We start from the raw sequence: 26,368 nt of genomic DNA, 5'->3' as shown, positions 1-26,368 counted from the left end.
AAACATGCATTCATACCACAAAAATAAAAACAGTGTGTACAACCTATACCAACACATCAAGCAATCTTTATCTTGTCATTTTCAATCTCTCTAAAACATCTAGTATAAAAGCTTAAGGTAAGTTAAAATTCATGACCAGATTCTGTTGTAGTATCACAAATATTTGTGTTTATTTTATATTTACCCTTTATGTTTTGGGGAAAAAATGAGAGACCACAGCCATCTTTAGCTTTGTTAATGAATAAGCATATTTTTCTGAGTTATTGTAAATACATGTAAACCATTATTTGTAGACTGCTGCTTCTTAATGTTTAATTCAGAACAAAATTTCAAAGAGAGAGTGTGTATTATTTTATATTTAGTTGTTTTCTTTTAATTTGACAATGTCACTGACAACTTCTGATGGTCAGTGACAAGTGATCTTATTAACATCAATGAATAACCAGATATGCATAAAGTTCGTTAAAATTTCTTTCTTTAATACTATAACCAATGAGCAGATGAATCATTTTAATGACTCATACTTTTTTATGAAATGAATGAAAATTAAGAGTATGAAATATTAAACTTGACAAGCCTATTATTGACAAAATTCATAGTGACGTGTAATTTAGTCCTGCTGGCAATGATCAATCAGGATCCTGTGGCATTATAACTGATACTCCATTTGTCAAATGAGTACTTCTTTTATCACACAACATTGCATATTACAGATAAAAAGAAACTTTTATGGGTACCAGTCTCATGTTTTTTAGCCTGAGCATGAGAATTAAGTGAGCAATTTATCTTCAGGTACTAATTAATACTAGCATGACTAGTTATGACATGCTCAGTGCTATAAAATCATGCAAAATACTACCAGTAATTAAGTACACATTAACAAGGACCTATGGTGATCACATATAAATAAAAAAGAAAATGTGATTAAACAAAAAAAAAAACCAAATAATATCAAGCAACAATCAGAAATTAAAATATTGTAAAACAATTTGATGATATAGTCACAGTTACCGTAAAAAAAGAACCATCTCTAATAAAAATTCACAAGCAGATAGAAGAGGAAAAATTACACAAAATGAGTACCAGTGCTTACAAAATGAGTACCAGTGCTTACAAAATGAGTACCAGTGCTTACAAACATTCTTACCATATTTATTCCATGATAAATCTATAATCAAACTGATCATAGTCCACCCCCATTTTTACAAATGTCTGACGAATTTGTACTAAAGATATTGTTTTCCAACAGTAATCCCACTGGCAAGTGTGAAGGTTAAGTGTAAAACAAAAGAAAGGAGGGACAAGGTGACCATGGAAAACCCATTTCACTGCCAATGCCACCTAATTAATTATAATGTCTACGATGAAAATCATATCCTAGGTAAAATATTCTATACAGAAAGATTGAACGGCAAACTTTTTTAATGAAAATGTAAAACAACACCCCAAAGCAATATATTTTTACAAAAGAATAAAGCATTAAAAAATAATAATAATAATAGAAATGGAGTGTGCATAAGTAAAGAAGCACTATATAATCAAGAAAAATGAGACACCCCCCCATAAAAAAATAATTAAGAGTGCTAAAATGTGTCTGTTAATGAATATTGTAAATATGGCAAATTAAATATATATATATATATATATATATATATATATATATATATATATATATATATATAGAATCAGCATGGGTTCATTCATGGGTCTGTCCTAAGACATTTTCACCAAATAATCACTTATACAGCTATCATATACCCTAGTCTCTCCCCAAATCCTTTAGGAACTGGCTCCTTCATTATAAACTGAAAACTCTTCAAAACTCTGCCTTCCAAATATATGTACAATTACTTGGCATGAAGGTGGCAATTGACTTTATAATAACCAACAGAATAGGGTTAAAAATGGTGACACTAACTATTCAGTGGAACACTTGCTAAAGGTTATTACACACTGAGAGTTCTGCGTAGGATTGGAAGTGGAAGTCCTAAACCATGAGTCTCCAATGCTGGAGTTTTGTGTAGGATTGAAAGTGGATGTCCAGGCCTTGAGTTTCCAATACTGGATTTCAAGTATATGAAATATAACAAAGAAATTAAAAATTAAGACCTAACATTGAATGTGGAGAGTACATGACCATATGCAGATACTGGAGGTACTAGACACAAGAAAACTCTTTGAAAGTTGACACATTGCAGGTACTGGAAGCATGGACTCTTTGAAAAATGACACAGGACTGGAGGTACTGGAAGCATGGACTCTTATAAATGAAAGCTTGATGAAACTTGCTTAAACCATACAAAAATTAAACCAGAACACAAGAGCAATAAGAAACGTACCAATGATGCTAAATATGACTTTGCCAAAATTTACATTTTGCTTTATACATCTATTCTCCTAAAACAGCTGATTTTTGTCAAACCATAAGTGATTATCACTAGATATATAAAACGTATATTTCCACTGTTGACCAAAAAAATCCAAGTAAAACAAAATTAAACATGATGAATTTTTTTTTACAACTACATGTATTATAATGGCATAAAATTCTAATTAGGTCATATGCATACATCATGCATTCAAAATTTTATTTTGCCAAATTGTGCAAGAAAGGATCTTTAAATATTTAAATAAAAAGATTGATAAATTGCTTTATAACACAGCCAAATGTTTAGTCAGATCATCTACATATGTATACAAATATGCCTACTAAATTTTTCCTCAAGTGGTTTTGATTATTTGTACAAAAAAGGTGTTTGTTACAAAATTCTGAAAAGAAGTAAACTTGAAAATTACTCTAATAAACTAAAAATAAATACAGTTTAATTGCATGTGATAACAATATATCTTCTAGATATCTTTGGTCTAATTCATGTATTTTATGAGTAATCCTACTAAAAGGCTTTTATAAAAAATATCTAAACTCTAAAATGTAAAAACATCTGAATGTTAATATGTCAAAAAAGCCTGAACTCTAATATGTCAAAAAAGTCTTAGCTCTAATAAGCAAAAAGTCCTAACTGTAAAAGGTTTTAAAAAAGTCTTAACTCTTAATAAGTTTAAAAACTGTTGTAACTCTAATAAAATCTAACACTGGCAACAGAATTTAAAAATTACTGTAATGGCCTGAAAACTTACTCAAGTCAACTATTTATGATAATAATAAAGTGTGTATGATTTAATGACATTAAATTTCAGTCACCTTTATGCTATTTTGCTAAAGGAGGCTTGAGATGCACTGAAACACTGATGCAAGACATATGGATGGTCAGCCAAACAATGTACTCTTTTCAGCTTTGGAGTGGAGGCAGAATAAAATCATTTAATAAGACATTTTTCCACAATATAATAAGAGTTTAGATATACTTTTGTATAAGCAAGCTGAGATACCTTGAGAGAAGAAGAAGCACTGGTACTCAAGTTACTGGGCATTAAATTAATCTTGATTATAAACTCACACATAACTCATTTATAAGACAATAATACCAAACTACTCAAACACAGATTACACACCTGAACAGATTTGATTGTCTTTTCATTAAGCCAGTCCTGTACTTTCATTGTCTGACCAATCAAACTTTGAGCATCCATATTCCCACGGAGCACAGGGGATGTTTGGGGTCTCTTATTTTTCCTTTTCGGCATTTGCTGTAAAACAAAGTATACAAAAGCATTTACATATATTATCAACATAAGACTTGTATTATGATCTGCCAGTACATGTACTTTAGATGCCCACTATGATATGCCAGTACATGTACTTTAGATGCCCACTATGATATGCCAGTACATGTACTTTAGATGCCCACTATGATATGCCAGTACATGTACTTTAGATGCCCACTATGATATGCCAGTACATGTACTTTAGATGCCCACTATGATATGCCAGTACATGTACTTCAGATGTCCACTATAATATGCCAGTACATGTACTTCAGATGTCCACTATAATATGCCAGTACATGTACTTCAGATGTCCACTATAATATGCCAGTACATGTACTTCAGATGTCCATTGTGATATGCCAGTACATGTACTTCAGATGTCCACAATGATATGCCAAAAGACATATTTCAGATGTTCACTATGATATGCCAGTAGATATATTTCATATGTCCACTATGATATACCAACAGACATATTTCAGATGTCCACTATGATATGCAAGTAGATATATTTCATATGTCCACTATGATATACCAATAGACATATTTCAGATGTCCACCATGATATGCCAATAGATATATTTCAGATGTCCACTATGATATGCTAGTATACAAAATTCAGATGTCCACAGTGATATGCCAATAGACATATTTCAGATGCCCACTATGATATTCCAGTAGACATATTTCATATGTCCACTGTGATATACCAACAGACATATTTCAGATGTCCACTATGATATACCAACAGACTATTTCAGATGTCCACTATGATATAACAACAGACATATTTCAAATGTCCACTATGATATACCAACAGACATATTTCATATGTCCACTATGATATACCAACAGACTATTTCATATGTCCACTATGATATACCAACAGACATATTTCATATGTCCACTATGATATATCAACAGACATATTTCAGATGTCCACTATGATATAACAACAGACATATTTCAGATGTCCACTGTGATATAACAACAGACATATTTCAGATGTCCACTATGATATGCCAGTAGATATATTTCATATGTTCACTATGATATGCTAGTATACGTACTTCAGATGTCCACAATGATATGCCAACAGACATATTTCAGATGCCCACTATGATATTCCAGTAGACATATTTTAGATATCCACTATGATATGCCAATATATTCAGTGGTAAATCTCTCTAACAACCCCAACAATTAAAGGCGAGCCCAAAATTCCCATCAAACAACATTTTTCTTGGGAGGAGACCCGAGAATTAAGTTTTGAGTTTTGTAGAGAAGGGGTGGGGAAGAGAGGAAGCAGAATTCTTGCTACACTACTGAGTATATATTTTTCTGATTCCCAATATGAGCCATACCATGTACTTCAAATCCCATCTATAATATACCAAAACATTTATTTTATATCCCCACAATTATATGCCAGTACCTATATTTTATATTCACACAATTATATGCCAGCACAGTAGAACCTGTCTTGAAAGACCTCCCCTTCTGCCAAAAAAGTATGGTCTCTCAAGATAGGTGGTCTCTCATAGCAGGTTATAATACTATATAATCAATAAATCTGTGCATTGAGAATAAGGGTTCTCAAGAGAGGTCATCTCACATAACAGTGGTCTTTCAAGACAGGTTTTACTTTACCTATATTTTATATCCCCATAATTATATGCCAGTACCTATATTTTATATCCCCATAATTTATGTCAGTACCTATATTTTATATCCCCACAATGATATGCCAGTACATATATTTTATATCCCCATAATTATATGCCAGTACCTATATTTTATATCCCCATAATTATATGCCAATACATGTATTTATACCCCCACAATGATATGCCAGTACCTATTATTTTATATCCCCAGTTATATGGCAGTACCTATATTTTATATCCTCACAATGATATGCCAGTACATGTATTTATATCACCACAATTATATGCAAGTACCTATATTTTATATCCCCATAATGATATGCCAGTACCTATATTTCATATCCTCACAATTACGTGCCAGTACCTGAATATTATATCAATGATAAATTACAAAATAAACAACACAACACATAGACTGTGTGACCAGTTTTGCTTTATTGCTTCATCAGACTGAATTCAAACTCTAATTCTAATTCTTTAAAAATGAAAGGGCATTCTAAAATTAAGTCTGAATATATTATGATTAATTATTTATAAAATACTTGATTATAGGTATGATCCACACCATAATTTTTTATTATATAAATTGAGTTCTGATGAAATATTGAACATTATTCAATAATATATCAAATATATATATATATATATATATATATATATATATATATATATATATATATATATATATATATATATATATATATATATATATAATGTGCATCATTCATAATAAAAATATTAATAAAACTGTTTATCTCTATTTATTCATAATTTTTGTACATTATATCCCCAGTTATATGCCAGTACCTATATTTTATATCCTCACAATGATATGCCAGTACATGTATTTTATATCCCCACAATTATATGCCAATATCTGTATTTTATATCCCCATAATTATATGCCAGTACCTATATTTTATATCCCCACAATTACATGCCAACACCTATATTTTATATCCCCACAATTATATAACAGTACCTATATTTTATATCCCCACAATGATATGACAGTACATGTACCTATATTTTATATCCCCCACAATTATATGCCAGTACCTATATTTTATATCCCCCACAATTATATGCCAGTACCTATATTTTTATGATCAGCCTATAAATACAGTATGATTAAAGGTGAGGTGAAGTCATGAAAAGTGGGTGGGTTGGAGAGCTTAAAAATGAGTTTTATCTTCTAAGCTTCAATTGAGGAGCAATATGGCTATATAGCAAATATTGTTTCCTATGTAAATACTGGATATATCTTATCTTGCCACTTCACCACTTATTAAAATATCAAGTTCTTTGTGCAACACAATAAATATATCTATTATTAACATGGGGAAAGAAAATATCCTCTTTTTATTGTGTACTTATATGTGAAATAGAAATTTATTGGTGAAATGTGTTTCATATTTTTTTATTGCTACATTTTTACATGTTAAAAAAAATATCCTTATATTTTTACATGTGAAAATACAGGATTTCAAATCATCCATGTGATCTTAATTGTATGTGCCCTACATTCAAGAAGTTATACTTGCAATTAGGAAAACAAGAATTTCATGAGCTTGAGCAATATGTGGAAACCACATTAACTTTTGTCACAGAAATATTAATGTTTGAAAAGTTGTCTAATTTACAATTTCTTTACTTCTGTAAAATGCTCTATCCTTTGCACTACCATGCCAGTAACATTAATAACCTTGTCAACTTCACTACAACCACTCCAGTGGCCTAGTGGTTAGAGCATCCGCCCCCTAATGTGGGAGGTTATAGGTTCGAACCCCAGCCGAGTCATACCAAAGACTTCTAACAAAAATGGTACTAACAACTGCCTTGCTATGCACCCAGCATTAAGAGGTTAGTGTTAGGACTGCTAGGCCTGGTGTCAGGATAATGTGACTGGGTGGGACTTCATGCTACATGTCTGAGGCATGATGCCCCAGTGCTAGACATCACTATAAACTGCCACACTGCAGACATCGTAGCAATATGACTGAAAAATTATTAAAGCTACATTAAAAATCTAAATCACACACACACACACACACTCTACCACTCAGTCAAACATGCTTTTGTACTCAGACAGGTTAAAACAGCTTACAAAATGTCAAAACTTTAATTTACCATAACAAATTAAGTCATCCTAAAATTGTCATTTCCTCAGATTGCTCACATTTTTTAATGATCAGTCAATAATGATTGAAATTGAGGTGAATTTACAAAAGGAGGGTTGAAGGTGACTCAGTGAACAGTGAGTTTAATTTTTTTAAGCTTCATTTCCGAAGCAAGTTTTGTATAATAAAATTACAATTTGTTTTTCTGTATAAATGCTAGGTATATGTCATGATAGAGCACAAACAATAATGTGTTTCAATCAGGAGCAACACATTTGCACTGGTGTTACAGAAAAATAATAAACTTCTGTAAAGTGCGTCAAATTGGGTGACGTAATACATCAACTTTCTGACAACTGCTTGAAAGCATGCCAAGATTGTAAGGGAATATATCCTTGTCATTTGTTATCCATACTTCCAATGTTTCTAAAGTAATTAAATGTATCACTATGAAAAGTATATATTTCTGAAAAGGTGAAAGTAAGTGATAAAGTACATAAAACTGAGGGGTCCAGGATAAAGAAACAGACGAAATAAACCCATCCTGTAGTTTTCTTTCATTTATCCATTTATTTGTTTGTTGTTGTTATTGTTGTTTTTTATATAAAAGAAATTTTAAAAAATATTTCACTAGCACATATATTTTGAGTACACTGCATAGGATTGTCGAAACAATAACAACAAAACAACCAAATCCAAAGTAAACAAACAATATTTTACCAATGGTTCCTTTGTACTGTCGGCCACCAAAATGTCCTTTGTCTCGGCATCGTGGATCTGCACTGTGCCACCTGGCTGCTTTACACATAGCAACGATGTCATTTTATATCCTTTTCCACCTTTACGGTGGATTCATCGGGTATTCTTTAACACCTGGATATAGAGAGAGAATACACTTTCATTATGTACAACCACAAACGACAGCATTGTTGTCGCCATTTAGAAACAATGTGACGTCACATAGTGATAACAATTGACACTTAAAAGAAGTGTATCGAGTACAATGTATAAAGAAAACCTAGCTAAATAATGAAAAATGCAAAAACCAATAAGTCTGAAAATTAAAATGACGCATAGAACGCTGCAACATATGTGCAACTGAGAAAAAAATCAACCGTTGGAAGCGCGTCAAGTCTACCATAGCAATTGTAACTTCCGGGAAAGGGAAGCTACTCTCAAGAACGATCAGAAGCAGTCATTCAGTCGAAGGGTACGGTATCCTATTGCTGAAAAGAACTATTCGTGAACACAGATTTATACATTATTCTGTACCGTAATAACATATAGATTTTACAACGTTAGCATAAGGTTGCTTTTAAAGATAGACTGCAGTGAAGTCTGCAACATTAGTCACTAATTTCGGCTGAGGAACATCTCCACTCGACTGGGTAACAAGACCGTTCGTTAGTCCTTCAATGTAAGACCTCGACGCTGGTATTTGTTTTGGGCGTCTAGACGCCCAAAACATAATATCAGCATCGAGGTCTTACATTGTTGGACTAGACCGTTCATATGTCAAAAATCTTATTTCAATAGCTTAGTTTTCACGATTTAGATATTGCACAAAAGTTAACGAACTGCCTTGAAAATATACCACTATTGGTAATTTAAGGTACAGTATTTCATTAGATTTGTACAGCATACACGTGTACGAAACTACGCCATTATTACATGTGAAAGTTTGTGTGTGTGTGTGTGTGTGTGTTATTTGGAGTTTTAAAGTAGCTTTAACAATTTTACATTCATATCGCTATGATGTCTGCAGTGTGGCAGTCAGCACTGGGCAACATGCCCCACATTATTATTATTACAGTCTACCAGAATTTTAATGAACTGATTATCTAACATAAATAATGATCAGGTTCCAGAACTTGTAATTTGTCATTAAAAATTTTAGTCTTAATTCTGAAACAAAGTATAATCAGATAACAAATAGAAAACACTGTCAGATTAACCAGTTACTTTGTAAATAATGAAATATCAACCAAGTAAAAGTTCAGCATTGTTTGGTTACTGATGATAGTTCACATTTTAGTATGCTACTTACAGATATACATTTTTGCATTGATATAGATAGTTCCCGAATGATGTCATCAGCAGCCATATTTGTGGTCAGCAGGTAGATTTACTGTTGACTTAATATGGTGTTTGGAAGTTGACATAAATTCATTGATTCTCAAGAGACCTTTAAAAAAATTACATATTTACACAGAATGCAAATCAAGCTTTCTGTTAGTGTCTACATTTATGATTTATAAGTTGACTTTCCCTTAGTGTGCCTTGTTAAAAATGGTAAATTTTAGTGATCGTATGTAGGAGAAACTACCATATTGCCTGTTGTCCAGGTAAAATGGGCAGAATATCATCTGCTAGTGACCTTATCGGGAAGCATCTATAGTATCCATTATGAATGTTTAACACTATGAGCAATTTATTTCCGTTCAGAATGATCATTTACTCTCAGTTATAAATTTTCCCTACTAATTGTAATATCATTATTGAAAAACTATGAAGTGTTGTTGGAGTTATCTTCAAGGTGACTCTATTATTATTATTATTATTACTTGTTTTTCAAACAAATTATTTTTCAAGATTGTAATACATGTACCTCTAACAGACCAGAATCACATCTAGGTTCAGGAAATGGATTTATGTCAGTGCTTTTGATGACTATATCTGTTGACATATTACATTTGATGACTATATCTATTGACATGGTACATTTGATGACTATATCTATTGACATGTTACATTTGATGACTATACCTATTGACATATTACATTTGATGACTATATCTATTGACATGTTACATTTGATGACTATATCTATTGACATATTACATTTGATGACTATACCTATTGACATGTTACATTTGATGACCATACCTATTGACATGTTACATTTGATGACTATATCTATTGACATGTTACATTTGATGACTATATCTATTGACATATTACATTTGATGACTATACCTACTGACATGTTACATTTGATGACTATACCTATTGACATGTTACATTTGATGACTATCTGTTGACATGGTACATTTGATTACTATACCTATTGACATGGTACATTTGATGACTATATCTATTGACACGGTACATTTGATGAATATACCTATTGGCATGTTGCATTTGATGACTATACCTATGGACATGTTGCATTTGATGACTGTACCTATTGACATGGTACATTTGATGACTATATCTATTGACATGGTACATTTGATGACTATATCTATTGACATGGTACATTTGATGACTATACCTATTGAGATGGTACATTTGATGACTCTATCTATTGACATGGTACATTTGATGACTATGCCTATTGACATGTTACATTTGATGCATATACCATCATTATATGTAGTTAGTCATAAATGAAAACGATGCTCTGATGTAGCCTTCCAAAATGTGAAAAATCTCATTACAGCATTGGAGTTACTGCAATGGAACTGATATTGGCCATATGGATAGGTTTCTCTTTTTCTTAATCCCTGGTCTTTTTTTGCAATATGTAGTTGTTATTCTATGGTGATCTATTCTTCAAGATGACTGCTTTGATAGCATTCCTGAAAAATTTTATATGGCTACTTATCATGTATGGTTAGTTTTATCACAAAACAAAAATTTGCAACATGCAACTAAATCACATACACAATAAATATAGAAAGCTAATCCGAAATGTTTGTCCTCACACATAGGACTTTATCATCACACTTATATAGTCTCTGTTGACTCTTAGTATCATCTAAGGGTATAGTGAGCAATGTTAACAGATTATCACAGATCATTATAGCAGGTTCATTGCCGGATAGTTGCGTGAAGAATGTGGCTCAGCATACACTCTCAGAATTACAGCAGTTAGTGTTCAATAAAGGTTTAAACTTTGCAGTTCACCTGAAAAACTGCCAGTGATTGATTTACTCACAACTTCGGAATCTGCCTTTAGGAATTTATTTAATAGTGATGCCGATGAACCCAGAGCCAAGGTGGTTGGTATCTTGAAAAAGAAGTGTAATCAGACTAAACCCAACTCAGTAAGGATGAAAGAAAAGCCCTCGCCAGTCTTCAAAGAAACAAGGACATCAAATGATCATTATTCTTCCTGCTGATAGAGTTATTACACTATTGTAATGGGAAATTCTACTTACAAAGAGAAATGTGTGAAATTGTATCAGGATTCATACAATAAATTTTCACAGGACCTCACTACCAAATACAAGAAAGATCTTTTGGATTACACCAGATATGTACATGAGGAAGAGAAACAAATATGTGACACATTACAGACACATATGTATTTACATAAAGTTAGGTTCAAAACTTCAAAGGAGACACGTAGTTGTTATGCTTTATCAAAAACATTGAGGTAAATGGAAGTTCAAGAATTCTTTTATTAAAAAATAACAGCCTATTCAGTGAAGAAATGGTACATTTGAGAATTTGAGGAAGGAATAGAAAGAAGAATATATATATATATATATATATATATATATATATATATATATATATATATATATATATATATATATATAATGAATAAATAGAGATAAACAGTTTTATTAATATTTGTATTATGTATAATGCACATTTAAATTTTAAAAAATGTATTATATTTTGATATATTATTGACAGATGTTCAATATTTCATCAGAACTCAAATTATATAATAAAAAAATTATGGTGTACATAATACTTGTAATCATAAAATAAATAAGTATTTTGTAAATAGTTAATCATAATATATTTAAATTTAATTTTAAAATGCCCTTTCATTTTTAAAGAATTAGTAAACTTATTTTTATGATATGAGTTTATACTTTAACTATTTAAGTTATTCTATAAATTAGAATAATATAAAAATAATCTTGATTAATTGTAAACAGGGGACATAATTCAAATTTTTATTGTTATAATGTTGTTGTTGTTGTAGGGTCTAACGCCATATTTCAGCACAAGATAGGCTATACATGGCGGCCAGTATCAATGGTGGAGGAAGAACCCGGAAAAATCAGGGAAAGAACCACCGATCAATGAGAAGCTACTGGCAAGCTTTCTCATGTACCCACACAGGCTGAGCCTGAGACTCAAACCCACGCATACAGAGTTTATTTTATCATATATATATATCTGTGTGAGTGTGTGTCACTTCCAAATGATGAAGAGATGTATCATGTGCCAGGATGATATTTATAGATGGACATTTGATGCTAGTCAGCCTGGAAAACAGAAATTATAAAACCGACATAGGGTGGATAATTGTATTAGAATAAAGAAAATGGTGTGATGTACAAATTGTAAAGGTCCAGAAACCAAATACAGTTATATAACAATGACGAATTTATGATAGTTGAATCCCTTTGTAATTGTCTGTAACAGACATCAAGAATGTGTGAACCAGTCTTTAAAAAAATCTTCATAAGAAAGGAAAATGATTTCAACAAACAACAAAACTAAATGATTTAAAATTCACAAAATTTGGTTTATTGTTGATTTGATATAATATATATATAATATAATCCAAAATGTCCTTATCTAAATTCACTATAGTTCCAAATTACGGTAATGTTTCTGTCCAAGAATATTATTAAAGAGCACTTTGTATTTCCTGTGAATAATAATTTGACTAAATAATTCTACCCAAATCAAATACTGAACACAGCAATAGGAATGACTGTGCTAAAGATGTTAAAACAAGAATACGTAATTTCTCAAGTAAACAAGATTATAAACCCCTCTACCTGATGTAGGTCACAATTACCATTTTCTGAAAGTATTCTGTCACTTAATGGAATTTTTTTGAACATTCTTAGACAAGGGCTATTACTAAATTATTATAATAAAGAATTGTGGTATACATCAAGTAGATCATGTTATTTTGTGAGGGAATTCCTATGTCCTAGACCAAAACCCAATAAACATGTTTATCTCTATTAATATTGATCCTAATATTTAACCCACACTCACAGAAAATATTAGCTACATATTATTTGTTTACAAAACAGATGTTATTGGTCATGTACAACATGAACTTGATTTTGGACAAGGTCAAGTCCAAAATATAATTAAATTTAACATATAATAACGAAGAGAAAAAAAACAAACTAACAAACATATGCAAATTAAATATGCATAACAATGTCTCTGATAACAATTAAAAACAATCTTATATATCTCTGTTAAATATGCAACACATAGCAGTTGTCTCTCCCATAAATAAAAGCAGCTGCCTGTCTCAATAATTATTTTTTTTAATTTTTGAAGATTTTTTAGATCTTTATTTTTGTTGTAACTTACATAAGTAAAATCCCTGTTCTTCTTTGAATAAAAATTTAATGAGCTTACTTAAACCAGTAATATGTTTTGTTTTATATGAAACTCACAATCATCAGCAAAACAACATACTGCTTGTACCATTTATTGATGCCACCTACCATTGTGCCTCACCTCAATCCAACTCCCTCTCTTAAATAGCCCATCAAAAATATTAAGATGGCGATTTTTTTGTACATTTATAAGTTACTCCTGACTGTCCCCAAAAATTGAAATCTGTATATTTAAATAAGAACGATTGATGTCAACCTTGTACACAAAATGTACACCCACCTTCTGGTGGAATGTATCACATAGTCCCTGTTACATACACCAAATGATGAAATTTATCACATAGTCCTTGCAACACACAAACACACACACACACACACAGAGTAGAATTATCACAGTCCCAGCAACATAACACCAACTGATGAAATGTATCCTATAGTCTCTGCCACACACACTCACTGATGAAAGGTATCATATAGTCCCTGCTACACACACCTAATAATGGAATGTATCACATAATCCTTGCTTCACACACTAACTGTAGAATGTATCACATAGTCCCTGCTACACACATCCAGTAGTGAAATATATGACAGTCCCTGATGTATACACCCACTGATGGAATGTATCGCATAATCCCTGCTATACACATCCTGTAGTAAAATATATCACATAGTCCCTGCTACGTATGCTCACTGATGGAATCTATCACACAGTCCCTGCTACAGACATCCCATAGTAAAATATATCACACAGTCCCTGCTACACACATCCCATAGTAAAATATATCACATAGTCCCTGCTACATATGCTCACTGATGGAATCTATCACATAGTCCCTGCTAAACACACTAATTAATGGAATGTATCAGCATTCTTTTAGATAGGCATGTGGACAAAAGTTAATATAACTTTTTTCCTTTCATCTTTCTAATTTTATAACTGCAAGAACTTAAATGGTTTCCATCTCAAATTCCCATGCTTTTTATATCATTATTGCCTACCATTCCTCTTCACTGGACCATGACAACAAAGTTTTAAACTGAGATTTATCTTGTTTATTATATGTCATCCATCTCTATACAGAATTATATATAAAACATAAAATAAAAAAAGTAGTCTCCCATCAAATTGATTGGTGCCTTGTATGGCATCAGTCACGAGAAAAATCCACAAATACGTGCTCGTGTTTTAGAAGCCAGTCTCAAAGGGAGACTACTTTTTAGTTGCATGTGAAACACAAAGGTTAGTAAAACTCCAGTGTAACTGGTCAGCTAAATAGGGCTTCCAATTCACTAAAGTTGATCTGAATTATTTATTCTCTTCACAGTTTACAAATATAAAACCATACCATATTCTGTTGGTGCAAACAGTCATAATTAGGAACACATAGTCAAGATTACATTTTTAAGCTGTTAAATTGTTGAATTAATAAATTAAACAAATTTTGATGATTTGCATCAGTTGAAATGGAAAATGCTTTATAGTATTTGTAAATAATGACAAACAAGAAAACCATGTTCTTCTGTACTTAAAATTATAGACACATCACATATGACTGAAAGGATTGGGGGGGGGGATGCAACAGTCTTTCAGTTACATAAGACTGATCAGCCATTAAAAGTTGCTTTCATTTAACAGAGTTGTAGAACATAAATAACAGAACAAAAACTACAGAAAAAAAGAAAAAATATTTTAAAAATATTTTTGTCTTCTTGACATATACATGTCATTAAAAGAGATTACTCCTGTATGTTTATTAACATTTTGAACTCCTGAGTAAAGATATAAATGCATAACAAACAAAATTTAAAATTTTCTCTATGTAACCGATTATAATTGATCATCAATTGGTTAAGTGGAACCGATTATCAGTTATGAAATTCTTACCAATCCATCATTATGCATGTATATATTAGCTTTTAATGGCATCTCATGACTATATGGTGCCAATTAAAAATAATGTTTTAAAAATGTGGGAAAAAAATAAAATATCAAATGTGGTTAAATTGCACATAGTTGAAAGGTAAAGAATGAGATAAGGTAGTTATGACACACAGATAGACAGACACAATATTACAATATTCATGATACTTTCTGAAGAAGTGTACAATGAATTGTCTGTGTGTGTAATATGTATATATATTATGTCAATATATGTCATTGACATGGAAGATATTAGTTGAGGCCATAAAATCAAGCATGCTTGTTATATTAAGAGGAAAATATATTTTAGAGATCCTGTCTACTTTGATTCTTACATGAATATTTCAGATAATAATGAAGAGACAACTAAACAAATCAAGTTGCTAAATGTATTTTAAAAACTGGCATTGTTTGTTGGGTCATCTACTTAGTCAACACTCAGTGTAGTTAACAAGAGTTACCTCCCTTAGGCTGTTTTATCATGAATCTAATACGATTTCAGCCATTGCAAGAATAACAAAGAGTTTGATTGCTGAGTTTGTATGCAAACGTTTGCTAGTATGATCATTGGAAAACTTCTGTGTTGTGTTTTACAATAGAATTTGAGTTTATAAATATCTTGCCAACTCGTTTTCAGATTTTCCTGTTGAATAAGATCATTATCCCGTTTTAACTTTTTTACAATGTATCTTCATAATACTGTATATACTCACGTATAAGCCAAATAATTTAGGAAAAAATAAAGGCCTGGAAGAAGGGGGGTCGGCTTATCCCCGGGCCAATGTGTAAATTTTAAGTGTTTAGGTCTTTTTGTTGACTACTGTAATGGCTGTAAATCATGGGTCACAAAACAATATGTTTTTTCCGTGTCCTAAGATGTAGGCTTGTATAAAAAAAAGTAACTTTCGGTGACCAGACAACTTTTAAACTGTTATAAGTAATGAGTAATTTTGTTATTATTTGCATGTGCATATTTTCTGATTTCTCCAACATGAAGTTAAATAAAGGTAAATACGACTTTGTAATTTGCGGGCCGGTTGAGTTTACCATGTTGAACTATAATGTACAGTACTTACACAGTGCAAAGCATGCATAGAGTCACTTAAATCCTTACTTATTCCCAAACATAGATGCAGATTTTACTTTATTCATTGTTTCAACCAAATTGCATTCTTCCAGATAACATTTCAGCTAGTCCTTAATAGCTGTTTCATTTACATTGAAGCATGCGCTCATGAGTTACTCATTCTCAATGATATAAGCAATCCTATAAATTGAGGTAATATTTTTAAAAAAGGTATGCACATTTACTTGTACAAGGCACATAACCATCATAATTTACATGTTCACAAAGAGTGGTAATAATAAAGGCTGAATGAGATCAACAAAGATCAACATCAATCAATTTTAGTTTTGTGTTTCAGCTGAACAAACATACATTTCCACACAGTGGAAAGCTTGATGTTTCGGTGTCTCCTAGGTTGATAGTTGGCAAATTTGTCTTTCATTTTGCAACAGCAGTACTGGCCAGTTAATCATTAAAACCCTGAAATTAGTTTGTGATAAGAGGGAATGTTGACCAGTAACTTTACCAGTTTAACATTGGTATTTATGGTATAAAAATGCCGGGTGTTCACTCGTGTAAGTTTTTTTTTGTGGGAATGGAGCTATTATTATGAAATTGGAAGGTAGGTGTTGTGCGACCCCAAAAATCGGGAGATTTTTTTCCTCCTGGCATGAAAGTTGACAGGTATGGTGTAAGGTCACTTACATCAAAGCAAACTACAACTCAGCTTTTATGGTATTAGCATAATTTTTTAAACATTATTACGAAACTAAATAAGAAAACAGAAAGTTAAATAACTTTTCAAACAAGTTTATACCATTTCTTTGTAATAATCATGCACACCAACCTCTAGATAAGTATACATGTAATTTTATAAAATACAAGTTTGTCTAAATAAATGCATTTAGAACTTACCTCATGCATCTTGAGATGCCTCAGTTGTAAGTCGGCTTATACGTGGGTCATGCACTTTTTAGTGTTTATACCTGTTCAGTTTGGGGGTCGGTTTATACGCGAACGGGCTTATATGGGAGTATATACGGTAGTTTGCCATAAGAACATAAGGTTTCCTTAAGGAAGTTATTGAGCTGGGCAAGGATTCCAAGGAAGCCCATGTTGTTAAAGAAGTTTCTACTCTTTTAAAATGCCTTTTAAAGAAACACAGGGTCTTGCATTTATTTCAAAATGTGCTGGATATTACATTTATACATTTATACATACACCAGGTATTATATTTATTACATGATACACAAGATATGATAGTTGTTACAAAATATATATGTATTACATTTATTACAAAATGCACATGTATTGCATTTATTACCAAATACATCAGGTATTATATTTATTACAAAATACACATGTATTACATTTATTACCAAATACATCAGGTATTATATTTATTACAAAATACACATGTATTACATTTATTACAAAAGCATGTTTTAGATTTATTACAAAATCCACCAGGTATTACATTTACATTTGTAAGTATTTACCTATTCATGTTTTTCTTCACATTTTTAATTGATGAAGGAACAGAAAAATCTCATTGAAAATTCACTGCAGAATCATGTGGGGTAGGACAAAAATGTTGTTGGGTAGGACAAAAGCATGTGGGGTAGGAAAATAATAATGTGTGTTAGGACAAAAGCTGGGATTAGCAGCTAAATGCTGGAAATCATTTTTAAAAATGATGGCCACAAGACAGAAATTCTTCTCCTAAAAGAAATGTCATTAAAAATGGTCTTCTGTAACTGATAATATTATAAACTTTATAAATTCATTATGTGAAAGAAAAAATTCCTTAAATCAAGAACAAGCTGACGATGCAAACCTTATTTCATGTTTTTAAAGAAGATATAAAAACAGTGACAAAATACCGCAGTTTTTGCCATAATGTCTGTATATTTTTATAAAATAAATTCCATTGCTTTCAACAAGGATTGTAATTTTCAGTTTCTTTCTAACACTCTTTACAACACCATACAAAAGACTAGAGTTATTGTCTGTCATGGTGAAGTGCTGGAGTTTGGTCAAACTGGGTGACAGAAAGTGAAATAAAATAGGTAAGTCATAAGAAACTTGTTATGATAAATTTTAAATATCATGTATACATTTTGCTAAGTCTTGAATTTTTTTTTTTATCTTGATACATTGTACAAATTCGGTGGTGTACATTATCCAGATTATGAAAAATTTTCCTGATAAGCTGGGTGGGGTGGGGTTGTTTTTTTAATGCCATTTTAAACACATTATTGGATTTTTCATGCAGGGAAAATGGGAGCTAAGTACCTTTTCCAAGAACATTCCAAGGCAGCTGACTTAGATTGGTGTGGTTGGGTATCAAACCTACAACTTTTGGATAAGGAGTCAGGTGCACTACCAACTAATTTACATTGGCTTCCTTGATAGGGTGTAAATGTTATGTATAACTTTTGATCAAACTTGTTTTATTAAGTTGTCAACATTAGGTATAAATTAGGCTAAGTTGTGAAAAACTTGTTTTGACAGGCCATAAACAGTGTTCTTTAATTATTTTAATCTGTAATCTGTGCATGTAAGTAAGTCACAAAGGTGAAATTTCCATTCATACTGCATCATACCAGTTTGGTTACCACAAATACGTACCATATTTATCCAATGATAAGTACATGTTTGATCATAATAGCAACATCACTTTAATAAATTGTAATGTTTATGTTGGGACAGTTGGTATGCCCACAACCAGTTTTTCAGTGAATCTATGTGGATGTCCTTCTGGGCCTATCGTGGAAGAAAGACTGCATTTGTTATTTATTCTTATAAATTGTTAGCAATTTTATCTCCATAAGGAGAAAGAGAGCCATCCTAGTATCTACTAGACCAGAATAGTAACTAGAGAAGCCAAGAATGATTCATATGTATGATGTAGCCTGGTACTTAATTAATCAGAAATAGGAATAGTGACTTTCTCCATGTCATCCCTATGGTTGCCAAAGTACCAATATTAATTGTGTACATTGGATGAGAGAGTGTGCCAGTCTCACTGTATATACTTATGTATAAATTAGATACAAATGTAATGACACAGATCTGACACTGCATAATGTTCTGGCAGATCTAGGTAAATGCAGTTTGTTAGGAGTACTCAGTTGAAGAAATAACATAGAACCTGATTTACCATCACATTATGCAATTGCAGATCAGGGTCTATGTTATTTGCAGTTACCCAAATAATAAATGACTTTATACCAGAGCTGGATACCACAAGTTTTTTTTTTACCCTGGTATATTGTGGTATTTCTGAACATATAATGATGCTTACCACCATTTACCAGTTATATTAGGACCAACAATTGAAAATTTTGGGACCTAGGCCTTGGAATAGATTCACTTAACACATTATCTTGCACTAGTAAATAACTAAAAATTAATAGTTTTTAAATCCAGAATTCTTCAAAAGTTGCATTTGCCTGAATATGTTTCACAACTTCCCATTTGGTCACCGCATCACCAAATAGGTCACCACATTGGCATGTGTGACACATATCAAACATGTGATTAAAGGCTCATACATACAGTTATATTTGTGTCAGTCAAAATTAACTTGAGACAAATACAACTTTTGTTTTTTTTATAACTGAATACATTTTGTCATGTAAAAAGAAAACTTGTTGTTAATATCAATAGATTCATGACAAGATTATTTGGGCATTTCTGTACATTCCTCACTGACAGAAACTACTGAAGTATTGGTACAATGAAAAATAGCCATGATTCTTACCACCAGAATATTGTACAAGAGTTAACCAGTATGCCAGTAATACTGCACCCATTGACTATATACTGTAAATCCTTTGGTTACTTTAGATAAATATTCGACTTATTTATTGGGTTGTGACATGTCAGGCCATTAGATGCCAAAGTACCCTATAGTTTAACCTCTGCCTCTGAAAGTTATTAAAAGCGAAACTTGCATGTGTGGGTATCTCTTTGTCAACCTTTTGGTTGCCAAAAATTAAATTCTTCTTTGACACAGGATTTTACTGAATCTGTGACATGTCAATCTGGGTTGACCAAGAACCAATATCAGCAAACTCTTCTTTCTATACTGAGCTAGAGAGAATTATAAATATACACCAAACAGAGTGGAAAGTGCTTTCTCTGGATTCTACAAGAGAGTCCTTGATAATACTAGGCTGAATTAATATTTCAAAGAAATAATACTATCATACAGCTTAGAGACGTTTTATTTTGTAACCTACAGACATTTGGACCCAGTTCTGCAGGTAAATGGCACACACCTTGCCTGCATCCCTTACTACTTCTCCTAGATGGCTTGTCATATCAATTTTTAGCTTTCACCAGATGACTTATTATAATGTACAGCTGTTCATAAATCTGATAAGATATCCACTGTCATAATAAAGCCATCTTGAAAATCTTTGCAATGGTTACAACTCTTCCAAAATGGAATATCATATCAACATAGGGTTTTCACTAGAAGACTTCCTAATGAAGTCTTGTAGGTCCTAAATTAAAATAGTACTGATCTGACCTCTATTATGGCCACCATAATGGTCATCTTGAAAATGTTTTCATTGCTACTGCTCTTAAATGGATAGCCATTTTGATATGAAGTTGTCATCAAGAGAGTCCTTATGGTGACTAATTAGTCCTTAATGAAACTGATGGAAATTGTCCCTCAGTATGACCACCATGCTGGCTATCTTGAAAGTGTTGTTATCTCTACTCCTCTGAATAGACTGCTATATCAAAATATGGGTTTTCACCAATAAATGGCTTATAATACAGAATTGGTTCCAAATGAAAAAGGTACCAATCGTACATTCAGCATGGCTTCTATGACAGCTGTCATGAAAATATTGCAGTCACTACGTTCCTCAATGGATGGTCATATTAATGTAGGGTTTTCATGAAAAGACTCATTATCATCTCAACTTGGCACATATAATTAATTTTGGGCAGGGGTGGGGAGTGGGCAAACATGTAGTAATCAGCTATTAAGTCTTATGGATGTAAGGTAAAACATGTTGAGAGGTGATTCAATCAGGGGGTGGGGGTGTAGGGAGCCCCCCCCCCTTGCCCCTAAGTGTGGGGACCCATGATGTCATGGTTGTTAATAAAAATGGTGTTGATCTAACATCCAGAATGTCCACCACAGCTAATTTGAAAATCTTTTTTGAAAAATGTTTTTGCTGTTATATCTCCTAAATACATCTCATCAGGTTTTGCATAAATATGATCACTTGGCAAGAAAGAGTTGACTTGAAAACATTCTTACATGTAGGTACCTGGTTACACTTTTGATACCGGATTTTGGCAAATGGTAGGGTTGAAATAAAAACACACAGACATATGCATTTTGCAGTTTTAATATTGTATCTCTGGCAACCATAGGGATGACATGAAGACATCCCAGTATGCAAGACACTCTTTTACAAAATGGATTTCTTACAACAACAGAGTAGACTTTGAGATGTTCCCGTATGCACATGACACTATTGGCCCTTTCACAATTGCAGAGTGACCTTTGACACCCATAGAGTTGACACATGGACATTCAGTATATGACACACATGTTTGATATTGGATCTTTAGCAGCCAGAAAGTTGACACATGGACATTAAGCATATGACATACAGGCTTGATATTGGATCTTTAGCAGCCAGAAAGTTGACACATGGACATTAAGCATATGACATACAGGTTTGATATTGGATCTTTAGCAGCCAGAAAGTTGACACATGGACATTAAGCATATGACATACAGGTTTGATATTGGATCTTTAGCAGCCAGAAAGTTGACACATGGACATTAAGCATATGACATACAGGTTTGATATTGGATCTTAAGCAGCCAGAAAGTTAACATATAGACACCCCTGTATGCAAGATACAATTTGGATTTGGACCTTTGGCAACTGTAGACACATAAGTATGCAAATCACAACTTTTATTTTGAGTCTCTAACTGTCATAAGGCTGACTTCAGGACAGTTCAGTATGAAAGTCACATTGCTGATATTGGACATTTAGCAACTATAGGGTTGATAATGAAAATACCTCAGTATGCAAGTCATGTTTTGTACTGAACCATTGACAACCAAGGGTTGATAGTGATGATACCCCAGTATGCAAGTCATTTTTTCTATTGAACCATTGACAACCAAAGGTTGATAATGAAGATACTCCAGTATGCAAGTCACTTTTTATATTGAACCATTGGCAACCAAAGGTTGATAATGAAGATACCCCAGAATGCAAGTCATTTTTTTTATACTGAACCATTGACAACCAGGGGTTGATAATGAAGATACCCCAGTATGCAAGTCACTATTTATATCGAACCATTGACAACCAAGGGTTGATAATGAAGATACCCCAATATGCAAGTCACTGTTTATATTGAACCATTGACAACCAAGGGTTGATAATGAAGATACCCCAGTATGTGAGTCATTTTTTATATTGAACCATTGACAACCAAGGGTTGATAATGAAGATACCCCAGTATGCAAGTCATTTTTTATACTGAACCATTGACAACCAAGGGTTGATAAGAAGTCACCCTAATATGTAAGTCATACTTCAGATATTGGACCAATCATTATAATGACTTGAAGACACTCATGTGCATGTCACACTTTATTATTGGATCTTTAGTAAACATATGGTCAGTATGATCCCACTCTAGTATGAAAGTCATATTTTTATATCGGACCATTGGCATTTTGCATCTTTAGCACCATAGGGTTGACTTTACTTCTTTATGTAAATCAATTTAGACATTGGTCTCTATGAAATGATATGATTGATATGTACCTACCCATACCAATTATCAATATTAGTTCTTAGATAAAGAAGTATTAATTTGGAGATTGTGCCTACACATACAGGTTATTTTATATACCAGTACTTCCACAACACAAATATTGATATGGAGAGTGTAGAGTCACATAAATGTAGGGCTTAAATGTATGATCCATGATTTTCACAAGTTAGGTTGATTTTTAGCACACTTAAAAAAAAATAATAGCAAGAATCCATAATTACATGTTGTAAAATAGTTAGAGGAAATGACAGGAATTTTGTTTTATACTAGCAATTCAAAGTTTATACATTAGCAAGTTTTAAAATGACTTAAGTATTGAATTATGATTTTCTCTTTGTATTACTATTACTGACTATTGTTATATGTATTCAGAATTTGTATAGCTATTACTGTTGTTTTCTGCATTTAGTTCTGGATTCAGGAATTCTATTTCTGTTACAATTGTTTATTGCATTCAGAAAGTGTATTGTTATTACTGCTGTTTCCTGCATTCAGACATTGTAGTACTATTGCTGTTGTTTTCTGTATTCAGAATTTGTATCATTATTACTATGGTTTGCTATATTCAGACATTGTATCAACCACTCCTGTGGCCTAGTGGTTAGAGCATCTGCCTCAGATGCAGGAGTCATGGGTTCAAACCCTGGCCAAGTCATACCAAAGACTTACAAAAATTGTACTAACAGCTGCCTTGCTTGGTGCTCAGCATTAAGAGGTCATTGTTAGGGCTGGTTGGCCTGGTGTCAGGATAATGTGACTGGGTGGGACATCATGCTACATGTCTGCGGCATGATGCCCCAATGCTAGACATCACTATAATCTGCCACACTGCATACATTGTAGCGATATGACTGAAAAATTGTTAAAGCTACTTTAAAAATCCAAATCACACGCACAGACATTTTATCATTATTACTATTGTTTTCTGTAATCATACATTATTAATATTACTGCTTTTTGCTGCATTTGGCCTTTGTAATACTTTTATTGTAGCTTTCCAAATTCAGGCATTTTATTTCTATTACATTTGTTTCCTGAATTCACACTTTGTGTCACAAGTACTGTTGTTTTCTGAGTTCAGACATTGTTATTACAAGTAGTTATTTTCTGAATTCAGACATTGTTATTACAAGTAGTTGTTTTCTGAATTCAGACATTGTATTACAAGTACTGCTGTTTTCTGAATTCGGACATTGTATCACAAGTACTGTTGTTTTCTGAATTCGGACATTGTATTACAAGTAGTTGTTTTCTGAATTCAGACATTGTATTACAAGTACTGCTGTTTTCTGAATTCGGACATTGTATCACAAGTACTGTTGTTTTCTGAATTCAGACATTGTATCACAAGTACTGCTGTTTTCTGAATTCGGACATTGTATCACAAGTACTTTTTTTTTCTGCATTCAGACATTGTATCACAAGTACTTTTTTTTCTGCATTCAGACATTGTTATTACAAGTACTTTTGTTTTCTGAATTCAGACATTGTATCACAAGTACTTTTTTTTCTGCATTCAGACATTGTATCACAAGTACTGCTGTTTTCTGAATTCGGACATTGTATCACAAGTACTTTTTTTTCTGCATTCAGACATTGTTATTACAAGTACTTTTGTTTTCTGAATTCAGACATTGTATCACAAGTACTTTTTTTTCTGCATTCAGACATTGTTATTACAAGTACTTTTGTTTTCTGAATTCAGACATTTATCACAAGTACTTTTGTTTTCTGCATTCAGACGTTGTTATTACAAGTACTGTTATTTTCTGCAGTCAGACGTTGTTATTACAAGTACTTTTGTTTTCTGCAGTCAGACGTTGTTATTACAAGTACTTTTGTTTTCTGCAGTCAGACTTTGCTTAAATATTTTCAAATTTAAAGCTGCTGATGCTTGAACTTTATTTAATTTGGAACTTATTAATTTTTCCTGTCATTTTGAATATCAATATTACAGCTGAATATTAATTTGATTTTTTATGTTTAATGTAAAAAAGAAATTAAAATCGTTTATTTCAGGGTTCTAGACATCAATAAAGGAAGACTTCTGGTTCTTCAGAGTGACTTCATTGGATGAAAATTAATCAGATCTCTACTTTTTCACAATGGCTATGGTATGTAACATTTATTACATGTTTAACATAAAGTACTTGGTGTGTCCTATTAAGATGGAACCAATTTTATCACTTGATGTCATTTGTTAGGATTTTATGTCACCCACCCCCACCAAAGTGATACTAATAATTTCCCCTCATCCATACTTAAGAACTCATTAAGCCAAGGTTGTTGTTGTGGTTGTTGTTGTTCTAAGGTTTAATGTCATTTTTCAGGACATGAAAGGCTATACATAGCAGCCAGTATAACTGGTGGAGGAAGAACCCTGGAAAATCCCGGGAAGAACCACTGACCCACAAGAAGCTACTGGCAAGCTTTCTCACATACCCATGTTAGCTGAGCCTGGTCTGAGATAGCAGTGGTCCGGTATGGGGAGTGCTTTAGACCACTTGGCCACTCTTGGCCCCTAGAGCCAAGGTAGATGAATGGACTTTAATTGCACACTTAGGTAAATGAATCATGTAAAACCAACTTATAATCGAAATATGTGACAAGCCAGTTACCATTAACAGCCTAAAGCTATGCAGATTAAAATAAAACAAAAGAATATTGTTATGTATATTTAATTTAATTGTTTTTTTATGTTTTAATTTTTTTATTATTTCATTACATGTTATTTTAATGTATCATTG

General features: G+C 32.3%; 2 protein-coding genes across 14 annotated transcripts in view; one reads left to right on the top strand and one right to left on the bottom strand.

Annotated features, from left to right (window-relative positions):
* Nucleotides 1-26,368, bottom strand: part of LOC149786357 (protein FAM228B-like) — a 116,103-nt gene that overhangs the window by 43,806 nt on the left and 45,929 nt on the right. For 11 of the 13 annotated variants that reach the window (XM_089976767.1, XM_089976778.1, XM_089976769.1 and 8 more), the window contains 2 exons: nt 8,177-8,329; nt 3,514-3,648 (listed from right to left, as the gene is read on the bottom strand). In XM_089976767.1, the coding sequence (XP_089832893.1) occupies nt 3,514-3,648; nt 8,177-8,278 (237 nt within the window). In that variant the 5' untranslated portion in view covers nt 8,279-8,329. The other 2 variants (XM_089976768.1, XM_089976770.1) reach the window with 2 other exon arrangements.
* Nucleotides 8,682-26,368, top strand: part of LOC149786356 (profilin-4-like) — an 87,050-nt gene continuing 69,363 nt past the window's right edge. The window contains exons 1-2 of the mRNA XM_089976783.1: nt 8,682-8,844; nt 25,641-25,735. Of these exons, the coding sequence (XP_089832909.1) occupies nt 25,727-25,735 (9 nt within the window). The 5' untranslated portion in view covers nt 8,682-8,844; nt 25,641-25,726. The remainder of the gene's footprint in view (nt 8,845-25,640; nt 25,736-26,368) is intronic.

This window comes from Sinohyriopsis cumingii, chromosome 12 (assembly GCF_028554795.1).
Source record: "Sinohyriopsis cumingii isolate HCF-2022 chromosome 12, ASM2855479v2, whole genome shotgun sequence".
NCBI classification, from domain to species: domain Eukaryota; kingdom Metazoa; phylum Mollusca; class Bivalvia; order Unionida; family Unionidae; genus Sinohyriopsis; species Sinohyriopsis cumingii.
Note: the sequence above shows the minus strand (reverse complement) of the source record. Positions and strands in the feature narration are given on the sequence as shown.